Genomic DNA, 17,451 nt, shown 5'->3' on the forward strand with positions numbered 1-17,451 from the left:
TCATTGGTTTGAATCCAGCGCTGGGGCCAGAACTAGCAATCAAGTCAGGCCAAAATGCTCCAGAACAGCATTCCAGTACTTCTGACCTGCTCTGGGACAGTACCAGCTATTGAACCATCTCTCCTCCGGAGTGGGGAGCTGAGGCTGGGGGGTTCCGGCACATTTTTTTTAGGTCTCAAGCACTGTCTATAACCCGTTCCCCTTCCCCTCAAATGAGAATTTGGAGGCCCTGACATGAAATGAGTTTGGCTAATCTCCATTCCAGCTTCCACACTACATGTACCACCGTGCTGCACACCAGAGAGGGAGCTGCTAGGGGAGGGACTGTCTCACTACCTGTCTGCAACACCCCTCCTGACCAGGACCTGTTCTCAGCTGGGACCTCTAACAAGAGCTCCGGCAGGAGGGACCAAACCTGCCCTACTTGTAATGAACGTGGGAGAGTTGGCAGCACCATCAACCACGAGGATGGGAGGGGGGTGGGGGGAATCCACGGATCACAAGACTGACCCAAAAATGCAATTTAACCTTAAAACAAAAGACAGACTGTCTCATGAGCTGTAAGCTTAGGGTTGTCGATACAGCCACCATGACCCTCTGAACACATGCAGGTCACAAAATGCCTTAACACAAGCTTCTTCCCAATCAGTGGCCAGGTATAAAAGGTGCTGATCACCCACAGCTCCCCTGAATCAACAAGAAATGGGATGTCAAGAAGCAAGAACAAATCAGGCCACGTATTTCAGAGCCTCACGACGGGATTCAGGGCCAGACTGGGGCTCACATCTGAAATCGCCATCTTTGGCTTGCAGGGCAGTCTGAGCTCTGCTGCTTTATTACCCACGCACGTGGCTCACGCCAGCCTCTCTGATAACTCGCTTCCCCGTATCTGGTGCACACAGTCCCCCTGTGCCCAGAGGAAAGGCCACGGGCACGCCCTGCATGGGCCGGGTGTGAGGCACAGCCAAAGAATGGAAGGAAGAGTGAGGGAGGAGATGGAAGGAGGAAGAGAGAGCTGGAGAGGGACCGAGGGAGAGGGGAAGGAGAGGAGGGAAGCAGCAGAGATACAGGGGCAGGGAGCGTGGCATAGCAGCCAGCCACTCCCTGCCCCCAAACACAGAGGCTGAGTCCCATGGCTTCTGTCAGAGTCTACACATCATAATGCATGTCAGATGCAGCCCTTGTAAGCAGAGGGGGAGGCAGGGAATCTCTCTAGACAGACAGACAAAGAGACAGATAGACAGATCCCAGGGACACACAATTCAGCCAAGCAGCTGGTGCCTGGCGCGGGGAGAAGCTGTCAAAGGGCTCCTGGGATGGGACAGTGCAGGTCAGGCCTCTTGGATGCCAGAAGCAGCTTTTCCAAGAGAGATGGAAGATTGATGGGGTGAGATGGGGGGCTGAGCCCCCTGGGACTCTAGGACTGCTCCAGCCTCCCTGGGAGCAGAACAGGAAGGGGGGTCTGGATTGGAGTGGATTGCACCCTCAGCAAATTTGCAGATGACACTAAACTGGGCGGAGTAGTAGATATGCTGTAGGGTAGGGATAGGATACAGAGTGACCTAGACAAATTGGAAGATTGGGCCAATAGAAATCTGATGAGGCTCAACAAGGACAAGTGCAGAGTCCTGCTCTTAGGATGGGGGAATCCCATGCACAGCTACAGACTGGGGACCGATGAGCTAGGCAGCAGTTCTGCAGAAAAGGACCTGGGGGTTACAGTGGACAAAAAGCTGGATATGAGTCAGCAGTGTACCCTGGTTGCCAAGAAGGCTAACGGCATGTTGGGCTGCATTAGGAGGAGCATTGCCAGCAGATGGAGGGAAGTGATTATTCCCCTCTATTCGGCACTGGTGAGGCCACATTTGGAGTATTGTGTCCAGTTTTGGTCCCCCCACTACAGAAAGAATGTGGACAAATTGGAAAGAGTCCAGCGGAGGGCAACAAAAATGATTAGGGGGCTGGAGCACATGACTTATGAGGAGAGGCTGAGGGAACTAGACTTGTTTAGTCTGCAGAAGAGAAGAGTGAGCGGGGGTTTGATAAAGGCCTTCAACTACCTGAAAGATGGTTCCAGGGAGGATGGGGCTAGGCTGTTCTCAGTGGTGGCAGATGACAGAACTAGGAGCAATGGTCTCAAGTTGCAGTGGGGGAGGTCTAGGTTGGATATTAGGAAAAAAACCTTTTCCCTAGGAGGGTGGTGAAGCACTGGAATGGGTTACCTAGAGAGGTGCTGGAATCTCCAACTTCAGAGGTTTTTAGGCTGTAGCTTGACAAAGCCCTGGCTGGGATGATTGAGTTGGGGTTGGTCCTGCTTGGAGCAAGGAGTGGGACTAGATACCTTATGAGGATCCTTCCAACCCTGTTCTTCTAGGATTCTGATTCTATGGAGCAAAGTGGTGCTGTTGGAGGCGGGGGAAGTAGCTGGGAGAGAAGACAAGGGGGAGCCCCCCCCCTTTGATGAGGGTCTGGGTGTGTGTGCTGTGGGACAGTAATAGAGCAGCAGTGCCTACAAATTCACCACTGATGCACGGCCAGAAATCAGAACTGCTCTTCTGGATGCAGGAACTTTGCAACCATGATACCCTCCCCGGCCCATCAGGGCTGGCCAGGGAACTGGGGCCCTCGTTAATGGGGTGCAGGTTTTGGAGCCAGTAGGAGAGGGAGTGGGGTCATTGTGCCTGGAGAGACCCCTGGCATACAGGCCTGGGCTCTGCAAGTTCCACACAGACCCAGGGCCAGGCCTGAGAATGGAAAGTGGTTTCCCAGGGTCTCCAGAAGAGAGACAGATTGCTGCAAATCATCCCTGGGCTACAGATCTCACCTGGGGACGACTGGTCGCTGCTCAGAACCAAGGTGGCAGGAGTTGGCCGGCGCCTCCGAATCTAGGCAGAGAGAGGGACAAAAATCACTGTTACATGAGCCTCTAAATATCAGCCATGGAACAGGAGACAAAGCAATACAATATGGCAGCACCTCAGAGACTGCGCCAACACACGGTGCCAGCCTACCACTGCCCGGGTGCAGCACGCAGTTTGAAAATCTGGCTGGCCTCTGTGTTGTTTCATAAATTCCGTCTATCAGAGGCAATGCTGTGCACAACGAGCCTGATCCGGCACTCACTCTATATCCCAGGCGAGGGCGGCATGTGCAGCATGTTGCTGAGACCGGAGTTTGGCCTGGCGCTACTCGTCTGTAGGGCCGTACTATATCCTTGACACGTGTCTCTTGCACAGCGGCTGCTGCTGGGCTGATATTTAACACAGCATTAATTAGAGATGGCTCAAGCCCCATAAACTGCATCTGGGGAAGGATTTCCTACACCCCTAAAGTTTCAAGGAGTTCAGTTTGGGGTTCTGGTTCTGTATCACCTCCTAACCAAGGATCCCAAAGCACCTTTCAAATATTAATGACTCCTTTCCTAGGCAGGTAGGGGAATAATGTTATCACCACTTTATAGATGGGGAAACTGAGGCAACAGGGTCACACACAAAATTGATGGCAAACATGGGTATAGAATCCAGGTCTTCTGTCTTGAACCACAAGCCCAACTTCTCTCCTATGTTAATGTATTTAACATGGCAACTTGCAGCAATATTGACTCGAGATGTCAAAAATGTCCCATCAATATTTTTTGATGAAAAATGGCTTTTGGACCAAACGGAAATTTTCAAAAAATAACTTCCATTAAAACATCCATTTTGGGGTCAAATATACAAACCCCCTAAAGTTGAAATATTTTGGTTTAAAGCCAAAAAGTTTCCAGTTTTTCATCAAAACCAAAACAGTTTTTCGAAGGAAAATTGTAGCAGAATGGCTAAACTTTTCACAGGGAGGAAAACGATTTCCTAACTAGCTCTGCTATTTCCCATATGTAACACCGGGCTAGCCTACACGTAAAACTGACAGTGGCACAGCTGTACCGATACAGCTGTGCCACTGTCAGAGCGCTTGTGTAGCCGCATTATATCGATGGGAGAGAACTCTCCCGCCAGCATAATAAAACCACCGAAACGAGCGGTGTAGCTATGTCAGCGGGAGAGCCGCTTCCACCGACATAGCGCTGTCCACACAAGCGTTTATGCCGGCAAAACTTGCTCGGGGAGGGTGCGTGTGTTTTTTTCACACTCTTGAGCAACAAAAGTTTTGCCGGCATAAGTGCTAGTGTCGACAAAGCCTCAGTGAAGATGCTGCCTACACAGACAGGAGAGCTTCTCCATCAGCGTAGGTACTCCTCCTCCCTGAGAGGTGGTATCTAGGTCAACAGAAGAAGCCCTCCTGTCAACACAGTGCTGTTTACACTAGGAGTGAGGTTGGTATAACTGCATCATTCAGGGATGTTATAGGAACATAGGTTTGTAGTGTAGACCAGGGCACAGACAGTGAAGAACACTGTCTCTTTAAGAAAAAGCTGCCTAAATGACAAGGGAGCTGTACATAATTTATAACTGACACAGCCATTGCATCAGCCCAGGGCAGTGAGCTTGCAGATCCATTGGCCAACCAAAATAAGGAGGCAGAGACGCCTAGTGGATAGTGCAGCTCCTGGCCTGCCAGGTGAACTTGGGAAAGTCAACTGCCTCTCTCTGTCCCTCAGGTTCCTGATTTGTAAAATAGGGATAATGATCCTGACCCACTCGGAAAAGTGCTTTGAGATCAACCGGTGAAAAGCGCTAGACAAGAGCTAGGGATTACTATCTGCAAGAGTTAGGACCTGTATGTTACTGTTTTGAACATCTGGTGCCTAAATGGGAGCTGCGGGCTTTCAAAAATCTGGCCCAGGAGGCAACACTGGGTATGAGGAAGGCTGAGCTCATGGAGAAGGCCGAGGGCTGGGACCGTGGGGATGGGGACTCAGTTCCCAGCTCCACCACAGACTCCTGGACCTCAGCTGTGACCTGGGGATCGTGAGCCTTCCCTTTCCCCCGTCCGGCACGCCTGCTAGCTGTGAGCTCTTTGGGGCAGGTGATGGGCATGGGTGGTACCCAGCACATGGCTGCTGTGGGAAAACAAACAATGAGTCTCGGGATGCTCTGCTGGAGGCAATGTGTAAAGCAGCCGCGCTCCCGCTAAGGAGCTGCTTCCTGCTGTCTCTCTGTAGCTCCACACGTTTCTCCTTGGCTGGGCGGCTTGGAGCTGGGCAGCTTCGGCAGGACGCAGATGTCCTTTAAATCAATGCTTTAAACAGTTCCTGGCAAACATGGAAAATATTGACTATAATAAGGTACGTGGGCTAATTATACCCAGTGCTGTTCGACACTTGGAGACGTCTGCGCTGTTCTGTGGTCTTGTGTAGCTCCACCCTTCCTCCTCCAACAATGCTGACTCTTATTAATAGCTCTCTTCATTGCCAGAGCACTTCAACAAGGGTAATTAATTAATCATTTCATCCAAGCGCTTGCTGTGTTCAATCCCCGGTACAGCCATTAACTGCCTGGGCAAACTGAGCAAAGCAATCACACCAAAGCCATTCACTGGCTGTTGCTCAGTCCAGAGAGCAGAGCCAACCTGCGCCGTTTTACCGTTTCCATTTGTTTCGTTTGGCAGAGGGGTGGCTAGATGCAGAGGCCTCAAGAGCGGAGCCTGACTACCTGAAAGGTGGTCCCATAGGACGGCGGACCATAGAAGAAGTATGGCCTTGCGCTTAAGGTGTCATAGCAAGACTCAGAAATTCTGGGTGCAATTCCTGGCTCTGCCACAGGTGCTCTGTGTGACCCTGGGCAAGTCACTTAGGCCCAGATCCAGGGCCCCCACATGGGGGGGGAAGGGTACACTTTACCAGGGCCCAGAGGCCCCGGGGGTCCGGGCCCAGGCTGCAACCCCCATTACCATGAGGAAAAAATGGAGGCTAAATTGTAGATCAGGCTTGAGGTTATTTATAGAAACTTATTTCCCTGTATCGATGTATCTGTTGTGAGATTTGCTGGAGCCAATGCAAAGCAGTGTTCGCGCTGTCTCAAGCAATAGTCCAGCCCAGGCCCTTCTCTAGTATAGACGGTACATGCTTGAGCAGTTAAACAGGGACCTTTATAACACCTTTATAGTGACCAAAAAGTTACAAAATAGTCAGCAAACGTGTCGGACTCTCAGGCTGGGTGTCATGTTAAACAAAAATAGCGGGGGGGGGGGCATTTTTCAGAAATGTAGAATATGTAACAGTAATTTCGGAATCCAAACTTTTTCCATGGCTCATGAGATTGTATGTCTGGGCTGAGGGGTTGTGGTATGTGTGTGGGAGGGGGCCCGTGTTACAAGTTTGTACTGGGCCCGAAAAAATTTTGCTTGGGCCCTGCCCAGATCCAAAGTATTTAGGTTCCCCCTGATTTCAGGCGGCTCTCAGTGGCAGTTAGGAGTGTAAAGACCTTTGTGGATCCGAGTCTTAGTCTCTCTGGGCCTCAGCACCTCGTGTGACATGGGGTAATCATACAAGCTTAGTCTGTCTTGCCTAGTTAAGAGGATGAGCTGTCCGGGGCAGGAAGTGCCCATCCCGCGCCTAATGCTGCAGGGCCTGGATCTCAGCTGTGGGTCTCTGCTTTCTGGCTGGCTGGGTTCACTCCCCGCTGACGTCCTTGTTCTCAGAGCCTTTGCCCAGAAGGACAACACCAAGCATTTGTTCTTTGCCCTAAAGGTGCGTCTTGTGCCGTTGCTCCCTCCTCTTCTGGGGGCTGGGGGCTCTGTGACAGCCCCCACTGTAACTTCAGCAGCCCTGGGGGAGCCCCGGCCGAGCTGAATTGCCATAGGGGCACCCCCTCCAGCCCCGCTCCCTCCCACAGCTGGTCTGCCGCCTTTGATCCCAGCCCGCTTCGACACACGCCTGCACCTGTGGTTGTCAGTGCAGTCCCTGCAGCAGGGGCCGTTACATACAGGGCCTTTCCCCTCCTCGCAGCAGCGTAAAGGGGACGTGGCAGGATGCAGAATCTCACCCACAGCCCAGTCAAAGGACGCAGTAGGGCCCAGCAGGTCGCACCCCAAGCCAGGCCCAGGACCCCTGAGTTGTGTTCCCTGTTGTGCTGTCTAGCTCTGTGCAAGTCAGTGCCCTGCTCTGCCCCTCGCTTTCCCTTTCTGTAAAACCGGGATAATTTGTAGATTCCCAGGATTTAAAGCCAGAAGGGATTATCAGATCATCTAGGCTGACCTCCTGTACCACAGAGGACAGTAAATGTCACCCAGTTATTCTGTAATGAGCCCAGTAACTTGGTGCTTGGCTGAAGCCCCTTCCAGAAAGGCCTGCGGTTTGGATCTGCAGTCAGCAAGAGACGGCGACTCCAGCCCTTCCCTTGGCAAGTTGTTCCAAAGGTTAATCACCCGCCCAGTTAAAAATCTGTGCCTGGTTTGCACTTTGAATTTGTCTGGCTTTCTGATGGTACTTACCCCACTTTTGTAAAACCCCCTGAGATCCATGGGCAAAGAGAGCTACCAGCTGTCCGTAGGTAGGAGGGTGTCTGCACACTGACCCGCCGTGCGTTAGAGAGCTCCCTTTATGCAGGTAAGGCAGACAGTAACAGAGGCTAGGTCTACATCACCACTTTTGCCGGTACAACTGATGTCGCTATGAACCCCCCCCCCCCCGAGCGACATCAGTTACACTAACAGAAGGGGCAGCGTGCACAGTGCTATGACAGCGGGAGAGCGTCTCCTGCAGACACAGCTACTGCCGCTTGCTGGGGGTGGTGTAATTACATACGACGACGGGAGAGCTCTCTCTCGTCGGCATAGAACGGCTGCATGAGAGAATTACAGTGGTGCAGCTGCATCGGGACAGCTGTGCCGCCATAAGCTCTCTGGTGTTGACACAGCCTAAACCTCCAGCCAGGGCTGCTCTGAGCCAGCTGGGTCCGAACCGGTTACTGAGCAGAGACTGCACCCACTACTGCTCCCCTGAGCCTGCAGCTGGGCTATCCCATCAAGACAGAGCAGCCCAGACTGCTTCTGCTTGCACCGGCTACTTCCACTTTGCTGCCTGCCTCCCGTCAATGCCAGGAGGAGCTACGGTATGGATCAGTGCTATGGGGACCATACAGTGGGGCCCTGGCGCACTGCAGCTCCCAAAGCGCAGTTAGTGTATCATTTATACAACACACACAGGCTCTACACCCCCACCCCCAGCTGACATTAGTTGCTCCAGGCCCTGCGGCTCAGCCAGGGCTTTGAGATCCCCAGCAGATTTTCTACCCTTCCTGTTTGGCTCTGACTTCCAAAGATGCCCGGCAGCCTGGGCCAACTGACCATGGCATGGCTTGGCAGGCAGGCAGAGCAGAGCCCTGCTTAACACCACACCTTTTGACAACACCTGTCACTCTTGCTTCAAAGGGAGGTGGGGAAATTAGTTAAGTGGCAGAAGATTCCCCTCTTTGCTCTGAACCATGTCCATGCCCCGGGGGCCTCTGCCATCCGTCCCTCAGATCCGCACATGGCCCTCACATAGATGGCGGGATGGTTCATGAAGCCACAGCATGCAACGAGCAAACCCAGAAAGATGGTGGTAGCTGAGTGAGTGCCTGGCAGACGGCCGCGGTGCTGGGTTAGCGAGCGGTCATTGCAGCTCATCCCAGAAAGGAGCCAGAAACTCCCACGCGTCCAGTTCATGCACAGAAACATTTACGGCTCCTCAGTGGTTCACGCGAACAGTGACAACTGAACCAGATAGGGCTGTGGTCACTATTCCCCATTCACTTTTCTCCTGCTTCCCCAAAACGTTCTCCAGTCAAAGAACAGGAACGACGTCATGTGACCAATCACCCCCATGAGACACGAATAGCAAACAGCCAAGGTGACCAAGACAGGACCCTGATCTCTAAAGTCCTCAGATGTTCATTGGCAGCAGATCTGCCCTGGGCCTGGCTGTTCCACAAGTGGGTGAAGGGACTGGGGCTAAGGGGAACACACCATGGACTCTGCTATTGCCTGTCCTATGCTACTCTAACAGGGCTGCTTCTCCCCTTTCCCCCTCTGCTCCCCCCAGTTCTGCTGCCCCTGGGCCTGGCAAACAGAACCATCGTCTTCCCCATTCGATGCCACGATACGGCCTGTTCCCCGGCGACCCCAGGAGGTCCCTTCAATTCCTGCTCCCCAAATCCTGTCCTTTCTCATGTGGCCGAGCAGCATCCAGGGAAGCCTGGCCATCACTTGTGCAGCGTCCCTTCTCAGGATCACTCTTTTGCCTCTGGATCCAATTTGCCAAGTGGGGCCTTTGGATTCTCCGGTGTGGCTGGAGTTCACTCTGCAGCAAACAAAACAAACTGAGCTTGTGTTGCCAGTGATCAGACCCAGTCTGGGTCACTGCCCAGTCCTGGGGGGACTCTGGGCCGCTTGGTCGCAGCTCCAAGCCATTTCCTGAGCCATTTATCCTGCTTTCCTCCATTGTCCTTCAATCTCCAGCCCCTCTGAGCAGGTCTACAGGGGAAGGGCACTGGCGTTAACCCAGTGTTTGCCAGGAAAGACTCTCGCCCCAGACGGCTCTATTGTCAGTAGCTGGTTTTCTGCACTTAGGCCGGATGGATTTGCATGCCATGCTGCAGCCATCCTGGGGGATCTGAGGGGTGCAGAGGCCTCCTTCTATCTTGTTGATTTGCCCTGGGCACGGCCGCCTGCGGCTCACTGGGGATTCTAGTTTGGAAACTGAAATCAATATATATAAAAAATTCAAACTGTCCATTTCCACGGAAAAATCAAGACAGCTTTGAGAGAGATCCCGCTCCTCCGAGCAGAAATCCCAGCAGATCCCACCAGACTCCACCCCCTGCACTGTCTTGGGTGCAATCAGTCGGAGGAACGGGTGCCAGCTGCTCTTTCCAATGAGAACCACTGGAGATTATTCACCTGGAAATGCCACAGAGGTAGCAGAAATCTCCAGGGAAAATGAATACTCCTGGTCTGCAAGGCCTAGTAATCGGCCGTGTCCACCAGCAAGGAGCTTTGGACAACCAGAAGAGCACACAAACCACCCACAGTGTTACCAAGGGGGCAATGTTTTCATACAGTCACTGCTCTCTCTCTCAGGTACTTACCTGTCCCCTTCACCATCTCCACACCCCCCTGTGAGACAGGACTGTGCTCTTCTTATCCCAATGGTGCAGATGGGGACCTGAGATCCAGAGACATTAAGTTACATGCCCAAGGTCAGGCCAGGAACTGAAGCCAGGTCTCCTGGGCCCCAAACCAGCCCCCTACCCTCCTTTGTCCTGCATGGTACTAAAATATTTATGCTACACCCAGAAAAAGCTACAGATCCCTCAACACACCCCCTGGCTTGGGCTGGGTGGCAGGAAAGTTCACTTGTGTTAATCATCCCCAGTGGGCAGGGTACAGAATTAACTCAGTCTGTTAACGGGTCCTACGGTAGCATAAAGCCAGCTCTGCCCTGTATGAGGGGTCCCTTTAGTCAGACACAGGGAGATCTGATGTATCAATACATTACAATGAGCACAACAATACTTTGCCCTGTGCTAGAGTGGGAACAGGTGGCATTTCTGTGACAGGTAGTGTCCCTTGCCATGGGTGGCCAGCAGAGCTTGACCCAGGGCCAACAGTACCAAAGCATGGACATGGTTAGAGATTCACAGCTCTAGAGGTGAGAAAGGCTCATTATGATCATCTGGTCTGAGCTCCTGTGTAACACAAGCCAGGGAACCTCATGCCGCGATTCTTGCACTGAGCAGCTGGCTGAGCTGGAGTGGAAAGACACCCAGTCTGCATCCCTCAGCCAAAGAGGCCAGGGAGATTCCCAGCAAGGTTCAGGAGAGCTGTGCTGGACGTCAGTGCAGCAGCAGAAGCTGGGGGTCGGGAGTGGGGAGCCCACACGCCCTCTGGGAAAAGGGTCCCTGCCACAAGAGCATTGGATGTAACAGAAATTGTCAGATGCAAGCACTGGGGTGAGGAGCAGGCCTGGGGCAGGTTAGCTCAGGAAACAACTTCTTCAGACTTGTCTTCAGTGCCCCTGGACTCTGCTGTGCAGGGTGGGCCTGGAGCAGGTGCACTGTCTCAGCCCGAGAAGCATCTGGCTCCTCCACGCCCCCGTGGGCACAATAAGCTCCCTGCTTCCCCCCAAAGTGGCGAGGGTGATGGGAAGAGAGACAGGCGAAGACCTTGTCTACACTAGAACGTTTTGTCAACAGAAGTTTTGCCGGCACCCGGCCATGGCTGTCATTAAATCGCTGTTGCGTGTCTTCACCGTGGTCTCCTGTCAGTGGAGTGCATTCCCACTGTCGGCTCTCGCATGGCCATAGGGAGCAGTGCACTGAGGGGAGCTCTCCCACCGTGCAACTGCAGGCAGGGTGCTTTGGGAAGGGCTTGGTATGCCACACGGGACAGGCCCAGCATCACGTGATGCAGGTTTCTGAATGTCATCCTTCCATGGGCATCCAGCTAGTCTGACAGCTGCTGGTCATCTGCCCTGCTGCCACTGCTGGAGGTAAACACAAGAGCAGGGAGAGGGGGGGAGTGAGTAAATGTGTGTGAGAGAGACACACGGAGACAGACAGACAGCATGTATTGGGGACAGCGAGTGTGTCTGCACTTGTCCTGTCTCTTTAAGTTCACACAGCAGCAGCTGGAAGCAACCAATCCCAAGGCAGAAGCTGCTACAGACAGCTCATAGCTGGTTCCCCCCCGCCCCCCAGCAGAGACAGTCCAGTGCAACTGTGCGGGGGGGGGGAAGAGGTATACAGCCCGCACCTCCCTCCCTGCTGCTGCACAGCACAGCAGAGTTGCACCCCTCCCCTGCAGGTTAGGGCAGGCAGGAAGGTGTTTGCTGCGCTGTGGAGTGAGCTCTCCACGGTGAATTGACTTGAAAATTTCCTGGGGCTTTGAAGGTGGGGGGTGGGGAGGCAGCCAAGCTCAAACCGCTTACCAGAGCGGCTCTCAGGATGGCACGCTGGGGTAACTGGGAGGCTACTGTCAGCGATAGAACCTCAGGGCAGCCTCTACACGGGCTTTTTCGCAAAAACTTGGCCTCTCGTCCAGGTGGTTTTATTTTGCCAATAAACAGGCAGTGCTGTCGACAGAAGGGTCGTTGCAGTGCGTCGACAAAACTCTCTAGTGTAGACCAGGCCTTAGCAATTCTCTCCAGCAACGGGTTGCAGCAGACTCTGGCTGTGTTACCTACGGAGCTCTCTGCTCAGTTCGGTTCCTTGGGGCCATCTCCTCCCCAGAGTCTGCAGAGGCCCCACCTCTGACAGATCCTCCCTTGTCGATGGGGGCAGCTCGTCAGCTCCAATCCAGCAGTGGAAGAGACCCACACATCCGCCTCAGCAGTGCTGCCTTCTGGGCACGTGGCCAGGCATCCACTGAAGGGGTGGGGAGTGGGGCAGTGAGCTGAGAGATCCCGAAGCACAGGATCCCCCGTGGGGGTTTGCCATCACCTTTTGATGCGCAAAATGAAGCTGGAGTTATAGAATTAATGGCTGGATCCATAGAGAGCAGCATCCCTTCTCTCTGGGATCACGGAGCAGGCTGAGGACCAGTGAGCAGGAGGGTATTACAGGCAGAGCTGGTAGGCGCACCTATAGATACGGCTGCCTGACATTTCCCATTATAAGACCCTGTTTTCAGTTGCTTATAATTTTGCCAAACATCATCTCCTGCTCACAGCACTGGGACAGCTTGGATCCATGGCCAATCGTCTCTGTAAAGGGCCAACAATCACTTCTCCCTCCCCCTCCCTAAGGCCCAAACTTCGTCTGAACTTCAAGGAAAGGATGAATCCCAATTTTGTGGCTGTGCCCCATCTCCAGCGGGGATAACACCCTGTCCTGTGGGGATGGGAACCCGCTGGTTCACCCCTCCCTAGAGGGTTTGCTATGACTTCTCAGGGTTGGGTTGTGAAGTGTCCCAGCCTCCTGGCTAAGAGAGCAGTTATTGCTAGGGGCTTTCCAAAGGGCAACTCACAGGTAAGGTCTTGTGCAAGCTGCACTGAGCTGGGCCTCTACACAAATATTGACATCCTCCCTGAGACAGTCGTCTCGCAGCAGCCCCCCAGGGCAGGAGTGGATGGATGGCAAGAGATGGGGAAGGGAGGAAACAACAGACCGGAAGAATCGGCTGAGCAGAGAGAGATGAGAGGAATCTGCTTTGTGCTCCTAGCCTGAGAGCGCCAGCAAACCGGTGCCAGCGTGCTAAGACTGATGCTCAGACTCTGTCAGAGGCTAGACTGCCCAGCACCCTCAAGGCCCCGGGGGGGGGGGGGGGGGAAGGAGACACACACGACTCTGAGGTACATCATTGATCCCCAGCACCACAGTATCTCAGCACCTCGCCATCTTTAATACATTTCTCCTCACACTGCCTATGAGGCTGGGCCGGGCTATTATCCCCATTGTACAGAGGGAAACTGAGGCACGGAGACATTAATGGCTGGATTTTTAAATGTATCCAGGCCCCTAAAGATGCAAGTTTGTGCCCAGCTGCCCACAAGTCCGGCCCTAAGCCACTTGCCCAGTGCTGCACCAGGAGCAGGTACCAGAGCAGATCTCACAGCCCCAGGTCATCACGTGCACCACTCTCCTCCCTTCTCTCTCCACCTTGCTGTGCCAGCTGCTGTTCGCATTTGCTAAGCACCCGGCCCCGGTAATCCTGCATCTCTCCAATGGCTGATTCCCCGTAGACTCACTGACGCTGCAGTGCCCTGAGGAGATGCTCAGGAGCTGCCCTTGGGCAGTGCGGACCCGGACTGGTGGCTGGAGCTCAGTTAGAAACAACTCTGACCCTGATGCAGTGATCAGCTGGGTCCTCACTGCCTCCCCTCTGGGCTGGGGGAGGGGAGTGGCTCTTTCATGCCTCTTCTCCTTGTTAGACTAGTTGTCATAGAAACCCAGGATCTGAATTTTAAACAGAGATTAAAAAGGTACAAAAACGGGTGTTTCCGTGGTGATTAAATTGCTCAATATCGTCTCTTCCCACAGGAAAGGTTTGACGGAAGGCACAGGCTGGGGGCCTGGGTGGGGCCTGGGGATTCCAGCCATGCCCCCCCAGCGCTCATCACCATGTGTGAGGAAGGTCTCAGTCCAGCTCCCAGTGGGCACATATCTACGGCGCATCAGCTCACTAGCCCCTTCTTGGCACCCTGCAGCTAGAGCTTCTGGGCCTGGTCGTGGGGGGCAACAGCAGCCACAGCTCCTAGCACCTCAGTGGGAGATGAGGGCACTCGACCCCCTGGGGACCAGGCCATGCAAGGCCCATGGGCTGAATTGCCTCCCATCTCGCCCCTCAGGGCTCTTGTGCTGCTGCTGGGCAAGGAGAAGACATCTCCAGGGATGCTGACCCAGCCCCAAATCCCAATACCATAGTACTGTGTCCATGTCAACCTGCTGTCACCAGTCGCGGTGCAACCCCATGGCCATGCAGGATTTAACCCTCTGAGTCCCCGATCGGTTGGGCAGCTTCCCTGTGACTGTACCTGCTTCGGTCTTTGCCCCATTATTGACCCACCCTCCCCCGACCAACTCTGGTGTGCAATGCCAAGCATCCAGGGGGACAGGAGAGCAGTAGGAGCGCACTCTGAATGGCTGCACTTGCTGTCCGAAGGGCACAGGCTGGGGAACATGAGTGAGCGATGGACTCAGCCTGCAAACCTGCTGGACAACCGTGTAGGAGAGTAAAGAGTTAAAAGCTGGACAAGTGGTCAGGCCAAAATTACAGGAAACGGGGTCAAGGCAAGGGCACACCTTGTATCTGTTCATTGGTGTGAATTTTAGTTAGAGTCTGTTCTCTCTCTTCTTCTCCTCCCTTCCTGGCCATCTGCGCAGGGGATGAGTCTATCGCTATTCCTGTGCAAGCCTTTTGGTGGGAAGAAAGCATTATCTTCCTTCTCCCCCGGCATGCCTTTACTTTAAAGAACGTTAGTGTAAAATGTATAGGTTTTCAGGTGATGTGCCTGCCCTCTGTATGGTAATCCTGTAAACAACAAACAGGGGCGGTATAATTATAGTCATTATGTAGCTGTTAATATTCATTTTATAGCTGTCTATGTAACCAAATCAGGGTCTATGGGGAGTTGCTGGGAATGCATACATTTACAGACTGCTATGGATAAAGGAATTGTAAAGTAACCCCCTCGTTGCTCACTCGCGGCGTTGAGGTGGAACGAGCAGGCAATAAAGGTTCTGTCTCCCCAATCCACCCCTGGGACAGTCTGTTTGATTATTTCTAACAAACGGGAGATGTGCACCAGGATGGGAACTCCTGCCCGACTGACTGTTGGAGACCCTGCCTTTCTGGGCATTGCACCCTCCATCCGCAGACTGCAGCCCCCTGCCAGAGTGGGTCTGAGTCCTACACCAAGGCATGGTGTGCGGGGCTGGGGGAGGACGCAGCCTGGGTACTAGGCAGGGCAGCAAGCAGCAATGGCCTCTGCAGATTGGGTTTTACTGCTCACCTCTCCTTTCCTGGACCAGCACGTCCCCAGTGGAGCCTGAACTCTCTCAGCAGCCCCCACCGTGCCCTGCTTCCAGCATCAGCCAGTTCCCCAAGACTCACCACACAGTGCCCGACCTGTCAGCTGGCCAGGATTCGCCCCTCCTCTGGCTCAGGCAGTGTGTGCTTTGGGACCCTCCACAAGCCTCTGCATCGCTCACCTCTACCCCCAGGACAGCGGTGAGCTCTGCCTGGCTGTGCCCTGCCTCATGCACTCAGCTTTGCTCTGCTTGGGAAGACGGCAAGAGAAACGGGCTGCAAGGGGAAGGACCAGCTCCGGAGCGGGACTCCAAAGAAGTGAAGCCGACCTGCATCCGCTGAGTATCTGGCTGTAAACCGGCCCTGGTGTGGTTGCACCCGGGCTGGGCCCAGGAGCAAGGTTACGTGTCATGGGAACCCAGGATCTTACATCATCCCTCTCACCGTAGGACTTGAGTGTCCTGCAACACGAGCAGTCTGCCCAGAGCCCTGAGTTCATACCTGGCTCCCCTCTTCAGAAGCTGCAGTTTCTCCAGGGAGGGATTTAGCCCAGCCTGTCTGCTGGCCAGAGGGAGCCCCCTCCAAACAGCACAGCTAGCAAAAGGGGGTGGGAAGTGATGGCTTGACAGCACAGACAGATCTTAGTGCTCCTGGTGCTGCGTCTGCCATGACATCAGACACCATCGCAGCGCGCTGCAGCTCCCCAAGTGACGCGCTTCGATCAAAGGCACCGAGAAAACAGGAACAAAACCCAGAACAAAAGGCAGCGACAGCGGCTGCTCCAGTCTGTGCTGCCAGACACTGTGCCAGCTCAGCTTGCATCGGGCACCTGGAGCCATTGGGTGGAAGGGGGGGGGTCACGCGGGACTGGACTCCCGCTCTGCTGAGTGCCCCCGCAGGAGCAGGATGCAGCCGGTGGGTCGATAACCAAATCTCTCTTTTTAAAAAGTCATGGATTTAAACTAGCAGCAGGGACAGGGGTAATGGAAATGCCTCCGTGCCAGCAGCAGAGCTCCTGCAGTCTCCCTGCTCTCTGGGACAGAGGGCACATCTCTTCTCCCTCCCTCACTGCAGATGGGGATGGACGGGACAGGCCAGAATGGCTGGCATGCCTCAGGAGCGGAACAGCCAGATCTGGTATTCGTGGCTTCACTGTCGCGGAGTCTGCTCCTGTCACCATTAAGGGAGTGTTACTCACAGCCGCATTCTGATTGTTTGGCCCCAAGCCATCCTCCCATGTGGGAGCTGTGATGCTGGCAGACCAGGAGCCAGCTCATGCCATGGTCCCCATGCCTTAACCGAAGGCTGACAAATGCCCAGCTGGACTCAGGCCGGCTCACCTGTGTGTTAGTCTTGTTAAAACACGTACTAAGATGACAAGAATGTGTTGAGTGCTAAGACTTTATGAAATGCTTGTGACCTGCTGCAGCACTGATCTCACTTACAGCCTGTGGATCCCCTAGCGCAAGGTAATATTTGAGCTTTGCATTATCAGTCTCTGTGACTGCGGAAATCACCAGGAGAGAGACACTAACTCCTGTGAAATGCTCATCTCCCACAGAACTTGTCAGTGGTTCACACCCTGCTCTACTAGGAAGACACATCGACACCAGACGGACCAGAGTGGAACCCTAAAGAGCATAGTTTCTCAACCCCGGGGTACGCGAGACACAGGCAGGGGGTATGCGGTGAAAAACCCAGTGAAGGGAGGCAGGCAGCAGCCGCCACTTCCCACCCGGTCCCAGCTCCCAGAGTGGAAAATTGAGTGTTGGGGTACTTATTACAATTTTCAGAAGTTAGGGGGTACTTGCTACTTAAATGGTTGAGAAACTCTGCTAAAGAGGACAAAAGACTTCCTTGTTTACTCTCCACTCACCCAGGAAGATGAGCCTTGCAAGTGAATTCCTCCCATCAGCTGAGTTGGCAGCTCAAAGTAGAATGGAGAAAGGGAATAAAACCCTAACAAGGAGGAACCATATCTCACTGCTGCTTGGACTTTGGGTTTCTAGGCATAAGCAAGGGATCCCCAGCTACTTAGCCTGGATTAGCCCTAAGGGACATATA

At 53.8% G+C, this 17,451-nt stretch overlaps 1 protein-coding gene across 1 annotated transcript in view; it reads right to left on the reverse strand.

Moving 5' to 3' along the window:
* The window catches only part of PPP1R1A (protein phosphatase 1 regulatory inhibitor subunit 1A), a 60,075-nt gene that overhangs the window by 28,310 nt on the left and 14,314 nt on the right, over nucleotides 1-17,451 (reverse strand). The window contains exon 2 of the mRNA XM_067535048.1: nucleotides 2,825-2,885. Within this exon, the coding sequence (XP_067391149.1) occupies nucleotides 2,825-2,885 (61 nt within the window). The remainder of the gene's footprint in view (nucleotides 1-2,824; nucleotides 2,886-17,451) is intronic.

The sequence above is a fragment of the Emydura macquarii genome, unplaced genomic scaffold (genome assembly GCF_026122565.2).
Source record: "Emydura macquarii macquarii isolate MOO-44397 ecotype Brisbane River unplaced genomic scaffold, CSIRO-AGI_Emac_v2 contig_3472, whole genome shotgun sequence".
NCBI lineage: Eukaryota > Metazoa > Chordata > Testudines > Chelidae > Emydura > Emydura macquarii.